This window comes from Coturnix japonica, unplaced genomic scaffold (genome assembly GCF_054131305.1).
Source record: "Coturnix japonica strain WE unplaced genomic scaffold, WE-NBRP24 Scf049, whole genome shotgun sequence".
NCBI lineage: Eukaryota > Metazoa > Chordata > Aves > Galliformes > Phasianidae > Coturnix > Coturnix japonica.
The window spans coordinates 2,202,796-2,215,173 of record NW_028188952.1 but is presented as its reverse complement, the minus strand read 5'-3'; the positions used below and the strand labels follow the sequence as shown (position 1 = coordinate 2,215,173).

The 12,378-nt window shown below is 49.0% G+C and overlaps 1 protein-coding gene across 2 annotated transcripts; it reads right to left on the bottom strand.

Annotated features, from left to right (window-relative positions):
* Positions 1 to 2,939: 2,939 nt before the first annotated feature.
* Positions 2,940 to 12,325, bottom strand: RND2 (Rho family GTPase 2). Of its 2 annotated transcripts, none has more exons than XR_014940809.1 (5): positions 12,219 to 12,325; positions 12,035 to 12,122; positions 5,959 to 6,068; positions 4,857 to 5,053; positions 2,940 to 4,331 (listed from the first exon to the last, which is right to left on the bottom strand). XR_014940809.1 is itself a non-coding variant. In XM_015886023.3 (5 exons), the coding sequence occupies exons 1-5, from the start codon at positions 12,318 to 12,320 to the stop codon at positions 4,083 to 4,085; spliced, it is 684 nt and encodes a 227-aa protein (XP_015741509.1). In that variant the 5' UTR covers positions 12,321 to 12,325; the 3' UTR covers positions 2,940 to 4,082. The 2 variants fall into 2 exon arrangements, 1 of the variants encoding a protein (XP_015741509.1); XM_015886023.3 differs by having other exon boundaries at positions 4,857 to 4,991.
* Between the last annotated feature and the right edge of the window lie 53 nt (positions 12,326 to 12,378).

The window sequence follows — 12,378 nt, the reverse complement described above, 5'->3', positions numbered from 1 at the left end:
CTGTGAGGTTACACCTATTTGAGTATGTGACCTACTAATACTGCTGAAGAGCAGCAATGACTACACATACAGCTTTTTGCTAAATTTGATTACTCTTTAAAAGCTTCTCTGTGCATTAGGATCAATTCACAAAGGATTATTTCCTTGCAGATCTGAAGCCATTCATGAGAGCAGCTTATTCATGGATGCAATTAGAACGCTCATCTGACTTGTCACTTGAGTTAATGGTAAATCAAATAAATATTCAGTGTCTTCCTATAGTTACTGTTGGTGTTTTGTTGAAATATTTTCATCTTGGGCCTGACAGTTTTATTATGTTGATATTCTGAAACCTTTTGCACAGTCAGAATGATTCAGCACGGTGAATGCTTGTGAACTCACCAGGCTCACTGGATGCAAGCTGAAGCTGAGCAGGACAGGGTTCTATCCTCTCCCTGCGTCTTGCAAGGTGTGTGCTTTCTTTCCTTGGGAATCATACTATGGTCCTGGGACTACAAACAGGCTCTTCAGGGTTTGTGCAGTAATAACTTTGTGTGAGTTGTAGTACGTCTGTCACTGATTAAGACATAAACATTTGAATTGGATCAATGTGGAATATTCTGAAGAAGAGTTTGCTATAACGATTGCTTGGGGTCTTTGCTGTTGGAGCAAAGGGAAACTGTTTTCTTGCTTGTGTGGATTGTTCCTTATGCTGCCCATGTGATTCTAAGGCCACTACCATAAGAGTGCAGCCAATATTTAAAGCCTGGTGGAGCCTCAGCCCTCTTTCCCAGAACCAATGGGCTTGATTTTAGGAGTGACTTCAGACTGTTCTGTGTCCCCTTCCTTGAGCTGCTGAGCACAGCTGTATGAAGACTTTTCTGTGAGGTCAGTGTGTTACACAGAGGTTTGTGTGGTGTGTCCTGTGGTTAATACTACTCTTGGGAGCTGAAGGGGAGGGGTAACGAAATCTGAATTGTCCGTCTCTATAGCCAGGAAACCATATGTGCATCTGTTCAAGTGTGTGCTGGCAATACTAATCAAAGAGCTGCTGGCACAGTCCATGGGGCTTTCCATGTTCCCCTTGCTCCAGGAGCTTCTCTCTTTAGAATAAGAAAGAAGACTTTTCTTTCTGTTTTCATTTGATCTAGGAAGTAGAAAAGGGGCATGCAGATGTGCTCTTCTGGTGACCTCGTCAATAAGAAGCCTGTGCAGGTGATGGGCAGCTTTATCAAAGCTTTTGGGATCTCTTTATCCCTAAATAAGCAGAATGCAGCTAGGATAAAAGATGTTTGGACAGGCTCCAGCAGCCTGAATAACTTGGTTGTCAGCTGTACTGTGAGATGGGGAAAAAAAAAAAAGCTAGAGGCTCCTTGTTGGCCTTGCTTGCTGCAGTCCTAGACCAAGCACTTAACACCAGCTCTGCCATGTCCCAGGTGCTGCAGCAGCTCACCCTGACCTGCTTGCTTTCAGCAAGCAGAAGTTCCTGTGTCCTACTGCGAATGTAAACCCACAAAGCCCTGCACAAAAGCAGGAGAAGAGTCCTCCCTCTGGCACAGGGGCACAGCTCTGGGAAGCTGCTTGGCAGCCTGTCCCTCTTCCCTGGGTGACACCAGGGGTGCAGCAAGAATGCTGATTTCTCCATGCTAATTAGCTGGGGCAGCCTGGGCTCAGCGGCTGCAGACAATGGTGTTGTTGTAAATGAGGCCAGTGCACACAAATGCATTTTTCTCAGCACATGGGATAACTCAGCAGCCTTTATAAAGCAAGAGCGAAGTGTCCCTCCTGGGCTGGAAATCTGTTATCAGCACCAAGGGACTGGGGAGGACCAGCAGCTTCCTTGCTATGCTTGGCATCATTTGGAAAAATTGGAAGGGCTTCTGTTTTGCTTGGTGGTGTTAAGAACCTCTGACTTACCTGTCCATCAGTAGCTCTAGGAGCAAGGTAACCAATGCAGAATGAAGTTAATTGGAAGAGAACATTCACCCAGACCCACCAAGCAGGAACAGACCATTCGGGTTCAGCTTAAGCAGCCTAAAAGTGTTCCAATTCTATGTACAGATAGAAAAGAGGATTATCTGTGGGAAAAGTACCTGTTGCCAGATAGACAGATGTCCAAAGGAAAAAAACAGAAAATGCATTCATCCTTTTTTTCCTTCTACTCCCACACATATCCATATAAGAAGTCTCCCTAATTGCTCCCAGGCAAGCTGCTGGTTGAGTGTGGAGGAGCAGGGACCCAGGAGTGGCTTTATTTGGGCTTTTCTGTGTCTGTGGCTCTTCTTCCCTTCCATCCATCCATCCATTTCTCTCTCTCTCTTTTCTCTACTTTTCATTTTGCTTCCTGTGTTTCAGCATGCTTATTCCTCTAAAGATGGAGAGAGAGGAAGAGAGGCTCCTTTGAAAAGTCTGTTTAAATGAACCACTGTGGGAGGCCAACTATTCTTTATAGTCCATCAAGCCCAAAGAGAAGTGATTGCCAGAATATCAAGCTGCATGCTGAATCTATGCCTATTACAACAGTGTTCAGCTATTGCTCAAAATTTTCTTGTGCTGGCAACTCAGCTGTTCCAGTTTCCTAAAAAGTCTTTGTGATGCAGATGAAGTCTGAGCCCTGGGCAGGATAGGAGATACAAAATATTAGGTGAAAGCCATCTTCACTTGCAGCTAGCAATACAGTGAGGATGAGGGCATCTCATGTCAGCTCAGGCTGGTGGATCAGGCACAGACAAGCTGCAAGTGCTGCCTACTATTGAATGAGTCGGGATGGAATGAGAGTTTATTCAATTGAAGACTTTGGCTCTGAAATGGATACATGCAGCTAAGACCTCTTTATTTTCTGCCTAAGTGTGCATGAGAGAATGTCAAGAGTTAAAGTGAGCCATGAGGACACGAACAGAAGCTAGGTGGTAAGGTATTTTGAGAGGATGACTATTAAAAATGAACAGAGTCAAGCACCATGCTTTTTCCACTGGTGTTTATTTCTTTTCTGTAGCTCACTGACACAGCTGGATCTGGCAATGGAGCAGACTTTTTTTTTCCATAAAGTGTCTATGTGTCATTAGATCAAGGCTAACACTGTTGTTAAAGGCATTTAGAGAGGGCAGCAGCAGAAGCAATAAGAGGCGTTGGCAGCAGGCTGTACTGCCATACAGAATGGGCAGGGAGCACCTTTCTTCCCACAGCTGCAGCGGAGTCAGGGTACGGAGACACATATAATCCTTTTTGTGTCTTGTACCAGACAAACAGAGCACCATGGAACACAACCTGCAGCTCAGAATTGGTGGAGGACATGGAGAGTGATTGCAGTCTGCTTTTCAGGAAGCTGTGTGCCTGGAGGTGCAGCTGCCTGTGGCAGTGAACAGCCTGATGGAGAACCAGGCTGGCAGAAGCAAGGCACAAGCTCCTGAGTGGCATTTGCTTGCTGAAGGGAACCACAATTTTCAGGATGCATCTACGACAGACCTAGCAGCCAGATCCGCTCTGTTGGTTTTGGAATAGAATTCAAGTATCTAAAGTACCATGAGAAAAGCTGCCTATCTATGGTCTCCCAGGAGGTGATCAGTGTGGTGCTCACCAGGTTACGCTTCCTCCCCAGGGTGGTTCCTTGGTGGCTTGCCATCCAGCCCAACTGCAGATAGCAACAGCTCAAGTAATGCTTCTCTTCTAAAGACAGATTGGAACAAGACCTTTTCCCAGATATTCTGCTGCTTGCGGTTCCCAATACTCCCAGCCTCCAGCCCAGGTACTACCACCCTATGTCACCTAGAGGCTGGGCCATGGGGACAGGAGGATGGCATGCATGCAGCATCACTCTCTTTTGCTTTGTTTCATCCAGCTGTAGACCTTCCAGTGCCTAAATGTTTCTCTATCAAGTGGTTCCTTTCTCCCAAGCAATCAGCACAGCAGCAGCCGACCCACAGGTCTTGGCAATGCAGGGTGCCTCCTGTACCTCAGTTTGCAGCTGTGACCTTTGCTCAGCCCTGAAGACTAAGAAAGGCTTCAGAAAGGCAAGCTGGCTCCTGCAGCCAGCACCATGCCCTGGTCTTCGCCAGTTACTGTACAAAATGGACAACACACGTATGTTATTTACAGACTGTTTTTCACATGATGGAACAGCTCTTGGCTCGGTCTTTCCTGATCTCCGTGTCATTCAGTAAGTTCGTCCTGCTGGGCATCTGTGACACCCGCTTCAGTCCCCGTTTGGAGTTGGAGCGCTTCAGGTTCTTGTGTATCCTGTTGACCGAGGCGAGCGTGGTGACATGGAAGACATCCCGCACGCTGTCCTCTGACACCTTGGAGGAGCACTCGGCGTAGGCCACTGCCCCAATCTGCCGTGCCAGCGCACTGCCCTGAGACCCAGAGGGCAGGGAAGGAAGGAAGAGTGAGGTTAGGACAGAGCACCCTGCAGCAGCATCCTTCACTCTCTTCAGCTCTCCAGAACTGCAGTAAGGTGCAGCATCAGAGCCTGCATCCCTGTGCTGGTGACTGCAGCAGTTCCCAGGCTGTGACTCTGTCCCCACCCCAAAGCAGCATCCAAGCAGGACAGTCCAGCTATGCCCAACAAGGAGATGCAGAAACACATTCGTCCTACTTTAGGCAGTCTAAGTTATTAAGCTGGGCATCTCTACCAGCTCTGGGGAAAGACTTCCTGGCTGCAAACCACCTCCTAGTGGTTCAGCAGAGCACTGCCAATGTGTCACAGCGTGCCCAGGGCAGGGGAGAAAAATGCTGCAAGCTCAGAGTATCTGAGCCAAGGTCCAGTCAGCTTCAGACCAAGACCAGTGGAGGTCCTTTGCTGCTGAGCTAACTTATCAGAGGAGGTGCAGGAGAAAAGTCCCTAATCCCTGTGGGGATGAGTAGCTGCAAAAACCCACCTGCTCATGTGTAACTGGGATGAGGCGCTGCTTGGAAAGCTCCCGCAGAGTGTTCAGGTCCGTCCGCATGTCTAGTTTGCAGCCCACCAACACGATCTTTGCATTGGGGCAGAACTCCTGAGTCTCCCCTTGCCACTGTAGGGAAGACAAGAGAGAAGGTGCACAGCTGTGCCAGAGGCTGCGTGACAATGGACGGCCTATAAAAGAGTCAAGGTTGGAGAAACAAAGCCAATCATACGGTCTCAGCACAGTGATGGCCACTTTGCACAATCCCTGAGGCCCCATCAGCTGGGGTTCACAGAGTTGCTCCCTGGAGCCATAACAATACATTGCCTTTGCATTGGAAGCCTTCCATGTGAGGATTTTCCTCACTGGAGTGACAGCTGTTTGGAAGCCAATTAGCTCTTCCTTAACAACTGACATGGACCAAAGGAAACAAGGCATCTGCTCAGAGGCACTTAAGAAATACCCTGTGACATGGGGATAAAAAGTTTCTGTATCAGACACTGCTAACAGCACTGGAAGCATCTGTGAGGCCACACGGGAAAGACCTTGTAGTGAGCAAAGCAGGCTCACACAAGGAGCATGTAGACAGACATCGATAAAGCCCAACTCCAGCTTATTATTGATGGGCTTGCATCTCATTAAGGTACAAGAGATTTGCTTGTGTTATCACGCTGTTGTCATGATCAGCAGATGCTTCCAATCCCCATGAAAAATTTCTGCCCCCTGAGCTGGGTGCTGGGAGCTCTCTTGGAGCCCAACCCCAAGCTTCTGACTGAGCTATTGGAGGGTTTTTGTCCCCATGACAGGACACCGGAGCCCCAAGGGCTTCTTCCCAGTGCTGACATGAGAAACACAACAGATACCCTCCATCTCTCCCCATTCCCATGTTTGCATGTGTGCACATAGGCAGACCTTACACGAGCACTGCATACTGCAATGAGCTGCATCACTGATGGTGCTCCTTGCAGACAAAGAAATTCCTTGCTTTCTGCTAAAGACCATGGGCAACTGCCGCAGTCAAACTCCATCCAAGGGAGCTTTTGGACCTGGTGAGAGCACTGGGGATGCAGGGCTCCATCCCAGCTCAGACACTCACCTTCTTGAGTACGCTGTCCAAGGTTTCTGGGCGGCTGATATCAAAGCAGATGAGCACGGCATCTGAGTCCGGGTATGCTAATGGACGGACATTATCATAATAGGCTGAGCCTGCAGAGAGAAAAGCAATCAGCAGAAAGTCTCATCCATTGTTGGGTCTGCCTCCTTGGAAGCAGGATGGGGGCAGTGGGGACACTCCACACCACTCACAGAGCAGCCATGCCAGCACCCCATGTGCATTTGTGTTCACAGCAAAGCCAGCTGCAGGAACATTCTGCTGCTGCAGTCCCCACAGCCATGAGTGAGAAAAAATACAGCACAGTTTTTTGTCCCTGCAAAATCACTGGAATGAGAAGAAGCTGGCATCCAGCAGGGCAGAATCAGACTGCAACCTCTGCAGAGCCCATCCCTCTTTGTAGAGGGAAAGTCGTGCTTTGTGTGTGGAGTCAGTGCCTGGGGTGCCTTGACCAGCATGGAGACAGAAGATACAGGCTGGAGCACAGCAAACCCTGGAGATCTCTGACACTGCTTCAGGCTAAGGATGCTTCACCTTCTGATAGGCAGAGCTGGCACTATGAGCAGTCCCCATCCTGCGAGTGACTTGGTGCTTTTGTTGGCAGCACTGAGTTCTGCAGCACCAAGCTGCCCTTCAGACCAAGCTTGCGTTCTCATTACATTGCCCAGAGGGATTCAAGATCCAGCACTGATCTGCATGCTCAGATGTGTCAGACCCTTTATCAGAACCATGCCCTCCTGGTACAGCTGCCCCAGGCAGGGGCCTCTGCCCGAGATGGGAGAGAAACATTTCCGTGCACAACCTCTCCCAGTTGCTCCTCCACTTCACAAAAATATTGCAGATAAATCTGACCTCCTCCCAACCCAGGAATGCTCCTTTTGTAGGAGCTACATTTGCTACGGCAAAGTGTATCATAGCAACCTGCTGCTTTCTTCAGCACATCACGGACTGCACTGGCAGAGAGTACATAGTGCAGCAGAGTGCTGCCCACACAGGTGGTCACCACCCATCCCACAAACCCCCAGCCTGGTGTCAGGACACAGCTGGGCAGCTGCTGGAGATGGCAGGAGGAGGGGAAGGAAGAACTGCCCCAGGTTAAGAGCATCATTTTGTTAATGAGATCAAAATTGCTTCTGTACGCTCTAATTTTTGCTCCCAGCTCCAAGGGACAGGAATGGCCCTGGCCCCATTGGTATCTCTATTCACCATTGGCTGATCTCCTGAAGACTCTCCGCCACTCTAAGAGACCAATGGGAACCAGTGGTTGCTGTGCTGTGCATCATCCCCAGCTTTCTCTCTGCTGAATCAGGATATTCTCTTTGGTTGATCATTCTAATTTTTGAATCTGTTACTACTTGAGGTGAGAGCACAGCCCTAGTACCTGGCTGGGGCTCCACACAAGGGTGCTAGCAATCACACCCATGGCAGCAGACAAGGGAGGCAAACAGGAACCAGAAGTCCCTTCCAGGCAATTTTGACACATCACAAGGACATCTGGCATTGCCGCAACCTGTCTGTCATCATTTTGTTAGAGCTAGGGTACTATGGTTAGGCTGTGGTTGGACTTCATGATCTTCGAGGTCTTTTCCAACCTGGGTAATTCTATGATTCTATGATTTTATTGGGTGTAAAAAGAACCAGGAATGGCAGCCAATTCCTCTGAGGTCCACAGACCTCTGGCTTTGGGGACATATCTGTGGGTTGAGTGAGCACAAATTATCTTTATGGAGTGCTACACATTTCCACTTTGCTGTGCACAAGCAGCAGATTCCTCCCTGGCTGCTTGCCCACCAGATAAGGTTTCTCCCCACAGGGAAAGCTGGACCTGCATGCCTGTGAAGTTTAATTGCATACTGATCTAATCCATAGGATCTAGGGCAAGAAGAAAGCTGCACCCAGGCCTCTTCTGCAGGGCTGGTGGCATGGCACCAACCAGCTTCTCTGGAGCTCTCCCTACCACAAAGTACTCACAGGACCACCCTGATGCACAGTGGGGGGCACCTGGGTGCCACATGGGCAGAAAGGCAAAGCCATCATGCTCAGAGGATGGAGTGAGAGCCCCTTCCTACAAGGATTTTTGGCACTTGCTTTACATGATTGTCTGGCTAAGGTACTGCTGCTTGATGGGTGTCTGGGGTAGAAGGGACACCCCCAAGTCATACAGGCAGAGCAGTTGCCTCTGTACCATGCAGCACCTACATCATGCCCAGCCTGACATACCCCAGGGACTCTGCTGTCCCATCCAGTCCTCTCCCATCGTGTCAGTCCTCCCAGATCCATCCTCTGCTCTCTCCAGGATATGCATTTCTGCTGCAGCTCTTTCAACTTCTGTCAAACTGGTTCCTGACCTGCCTAAGAATGTGACCCAGCTACACATATTTTCAGGCTTAACTATGTCTTTGTGCTGAGGCAGAAGACAAGTATGCTTGTTCGAGGCTCCCAGCCTCAACAGGGAGCATGGGAGGAGCTATTTTGGTATGGAAAGGGCAGCTCCACATTCTTCTCTGCTTCAGAATGCATGAGAAGAGGCAGCCATTGCAGTCTCAGAGCTGCGTGCTGGGAATCCTCAGCCCCAGCATCAATGGAGATGCCATTGCTAAACTCAGCCCCTTTCAGCTCTCTAATCTCATCAACATTCCTGGGTAGTTCCCCTAATGAAGGGGCTGCTATCAGAGCCTGCTGGTTCCCACACAGCCATACCAAGGCAGACTGTTTGCTGAGCGCAGGCAAAGAGGGAGGTAGGGAGGGATTTGCACTTTACAATGTTATTCTTGTTTTGAGAGTGAATCTACTTATGAGACACAAGTCCCTGCAAAAGGCTCCCCTGCTGTGAGCTGCAGTGCAGAGCAGACAGCAGTGCTGCTGGACCAGCTTGGGTTCTGTGTGGGCAGAAAAGTCCTCTCCAGCAGCTCTGGAAGATGGCAGTGAGCAAATACACGGCGCAGTGCCAGTCCTTGGCATTCCCATAAGCCAAAAGCACAGACATCCAGGCAGCTATGCTCTACACCAGGGGATGCACCAGCAAAAAGTGTATCAGCTCACATGCAAAACAGAGCTGCTGCATTTCTGAGAAGCCAACTTGCCCGTTATGACTGCATGCCCTTCCCACCACTGAAGCACAGGAATGCAATTTGGCTGCACTGCGTAAAGCATGATGAGTGGTCACAACATCAGCCAGCAGGCTGTGCAGAATGGAAACTTCCTTGTCAGTGTCACACAGCAGCACTGAGCGTCCAGGAGACACCCGGCCCTTCGAGAGCAGTCCTGACCAGCCAGCAGGTATTCCATCAAGCTGGTGTTTCCCCATACCACTGCCATGAAGAGAAGTTGTTTCTGTGCTAAGCACATTTGATCAGTGGGGGAATTAGCCAAAATGAGAACAGAAATAGCAGCAAAACAGGACATCATCCACTGAGAAGCAGAGCACAGCAGCTGCCCCATCTCCTCCACACCTTGCTCTCACACACGAAGATATCAAATTGTTTTCAAATGGATGCTTTGGGAAATGGTGGAAATGGAAAGATGGGACATCCCTACTGCACTGAAAAATAGCACCTGGAGCAATTTCAGCCTTGCACTGTGCATGGGGGCGGGTCTGAGTTAAATAGGGACTAATCCAAAATGCAGGCAGTACTGAGGGGTCAGGCTCATACCCAGTCACTTTATTCCCTAACAGGCATTTGGATCAACAGCATTTCAGTGAGCACAGAGGGGCTGTATTTGCCATGTCTGAAGGACTCCTAGTACTGGTAAGCCTCCTTTCAGCCTTGGAAAAAATAATCAAGGATTACAAGACACTTAAAGGAAATTCAAGGTCCCAATACAATGTGGTAGCAACTCAGTTCCCCATCACCCCTGCCCACAGTATGGCAGTGTTTCTCTAACTACATTTATTGCCTGTCTGCCTGTGATATTAATAGGAGGGGCCAATTCATACCTAAAGGCTGCATTTCCCAAGTTCCCCACAGCAGCTAGTACTACGTGTCCAGGGAGCAGACAACACCCAGACGTGGGCAAGGATTACCAAAAGGAGCCAGCAGCAGCCAGGCAATCTGGGACCCCTGCAGCAGGTTTTCCAGGACAGCTGCCCTTCACTGGTGCCCACAGTGCCTCTCACCACTCTCATGGCTGATTTCATAGCAAGGAACTCAACAGTCCCTGTCCAGATTTGTCTGCTGATTTTTGGAGGGGACCTTCTGCTTCAGTTACTTAACTAAAAGATGGAAAGTGTTTAAGATACAAAAGAGGGAAGCAGAATCCCAGAATCTCCCTTCCTGTTCCAGCTAGGATGAGTTTAACACTAACAACAGGCCCCTGCCCACAGTGCTGCTTAAAAGAGGTGGCAGATAATGCAGAGACAAGGGAAAGTGCACCCAGCACCTGTCATATTCATTATTAGGACAATCAGCCACTCTCAATCCCTTCAGCTCAGTTGGCTCCATTTGTTATTGTGTAAAACTTTTTCTACCAAAAGCTGTTTACAGGTGTCTCCAAAGGGCGGTAGAAATACAGCAGCAGCTTGAAGTCTGTAGCTAAAAATGTCAGTGTGATTACCAGAGAAAATTGCTACGTATTGCTTTGCAGGACTGTTTATTGATATATAGCACTTGGGTATTTCAAATGAAAGCTGCAAAAAGAGGCAATTTATCTGGAAAACTATCTACTGAGCTCTATCTACAACAAAGCTCTTAAAAAGGGAGATCAAAAAATTAAAAAAAAATAAAATAAAAAATCAAAGTCCATTTCCTCTCGGCTGTAGAGATAAGCAGCAGACAAACATATCTTTCATTGAAAACGGTAAAAATGAATGCATGACAGCAACAGATGCAGGTATCAGGTGCACATACACAAATTCAAAGCCATTTTATCACGTTATTTTCTTTCAACATTTGTAAGATCAAAGCCAAATATTCCAGAGAATTCCTAAAAAAAACCCACAGAGTGCACTAAGTGCTTCCACACACTCCAAAGGTGAAGTTTTTCTCATCAGATGCAGACAGTCAGAGCAAAGCTGCTGAGCATCAAACAATAAGAACACAACCAGTCCCTTCCCATCAGCTGCAGAAGTCCCCAGTTTGGAAACCCCCAGGGCTCACTCAGCAGGCAAAAGACCCCTGTTTGTTTCAGGATATAAAAATTTGCAAAAGCAAAGTCTGCCAGGTTGGGAAGCCTCCAGTAGAGGCTCAATAAACATTTTACAATTTAAAGCTGGTCCAAAAATCAGTAAAGCCACTGCTCTAAGTAGAGCAGTGCTGATCCTACAGCTGTAATCTGATGGATGTAAAATAATAGAGAGGAATTTGAGTGCACAAGACCTAAAACTGTCTAATGTCACGTTTTAATCTATTTTTGCTCTTGAGCTCTAAGAAGACTCTAAATATTAAGGGGAACGATCATCAGCAAGTCCATTATGTATGTACACCACCACAGCCCAGCATTCAGTTCTATGCATACACAACAGTCCAGAAAGGTTGTCAGAGGTAAATTAAAGGGTGCACATAACCTCTGCTAGATGCCAACATTTTTATTAGCTCTGCATCAAGCAGTTCACTTACAGCTCATGTCTCCCCAGAGAGGCAGCATGAAGTTTGAAAAGGGTTTTGGAGGGCTGAGATGTGCCCAAGATTCCCTGCAGCATCACAGCTGAGGATGCAGATGAAGAGGCAAAACCAAACCAAAACACAAAAAAACTGAAGCAGCCCAAAAGCTCTCCTGGAGTGAGTGATGAAAGGGCAGCATATTCCCACAGCACATTCCTCTCCAAGGTGAGGTCTCCCATCTTGGCTGCACCTTGCTTCCTTCCCCATTCCTTCCCAGCCTCATCTCAAGCCCCAGAACTGGTTTTGTTGGTGCTCTGCTGCATCTCATACGTGGTCAGGGCTGAGACGCACCGATAACTCAGTCGGCTCAGAAACGATGTGCAGAGCCAGCCCCAATGCCGGGGGAAAGAAAGCCACAAAATCCAACGCAAAGACACCAAGAGGGGATTTCAGTGTTTGACGCCCGCTGCGGATCCCACAGAGGCCGCATCGAGACCCACCGCGTCCCTCCCGGAGCCCACCTGAGGTGTCCCACATGTTGAGCTCAGTGCGCTGCTTGTCGATCTCGAAGCTGGCCGTGTAGTTCTCGAAAACGGTAGGCACGTAGCTCTGCATAGGGAGAAGGGAGGTGAGCTGAGCTGAGCCGAGCTGAGCCGAGCTGAGCCGAGCCGCGCCGACGGCCGCCCCCCTCCGCCCCCCGCACACCTCTGGGTAGCAGTCCTTGGCGAAGACGTGGAGCAGTGCCGTCTTGCCGCACTGCGTGTCCCCCACCACCACGATCTTGCAGCGAGCCAGGTGTCCCTCCATGGTGCGGGGCCGCGCCGGCAGCGCCGCCGCTTTACCGGGACCAGCGCTCGCAATGGCC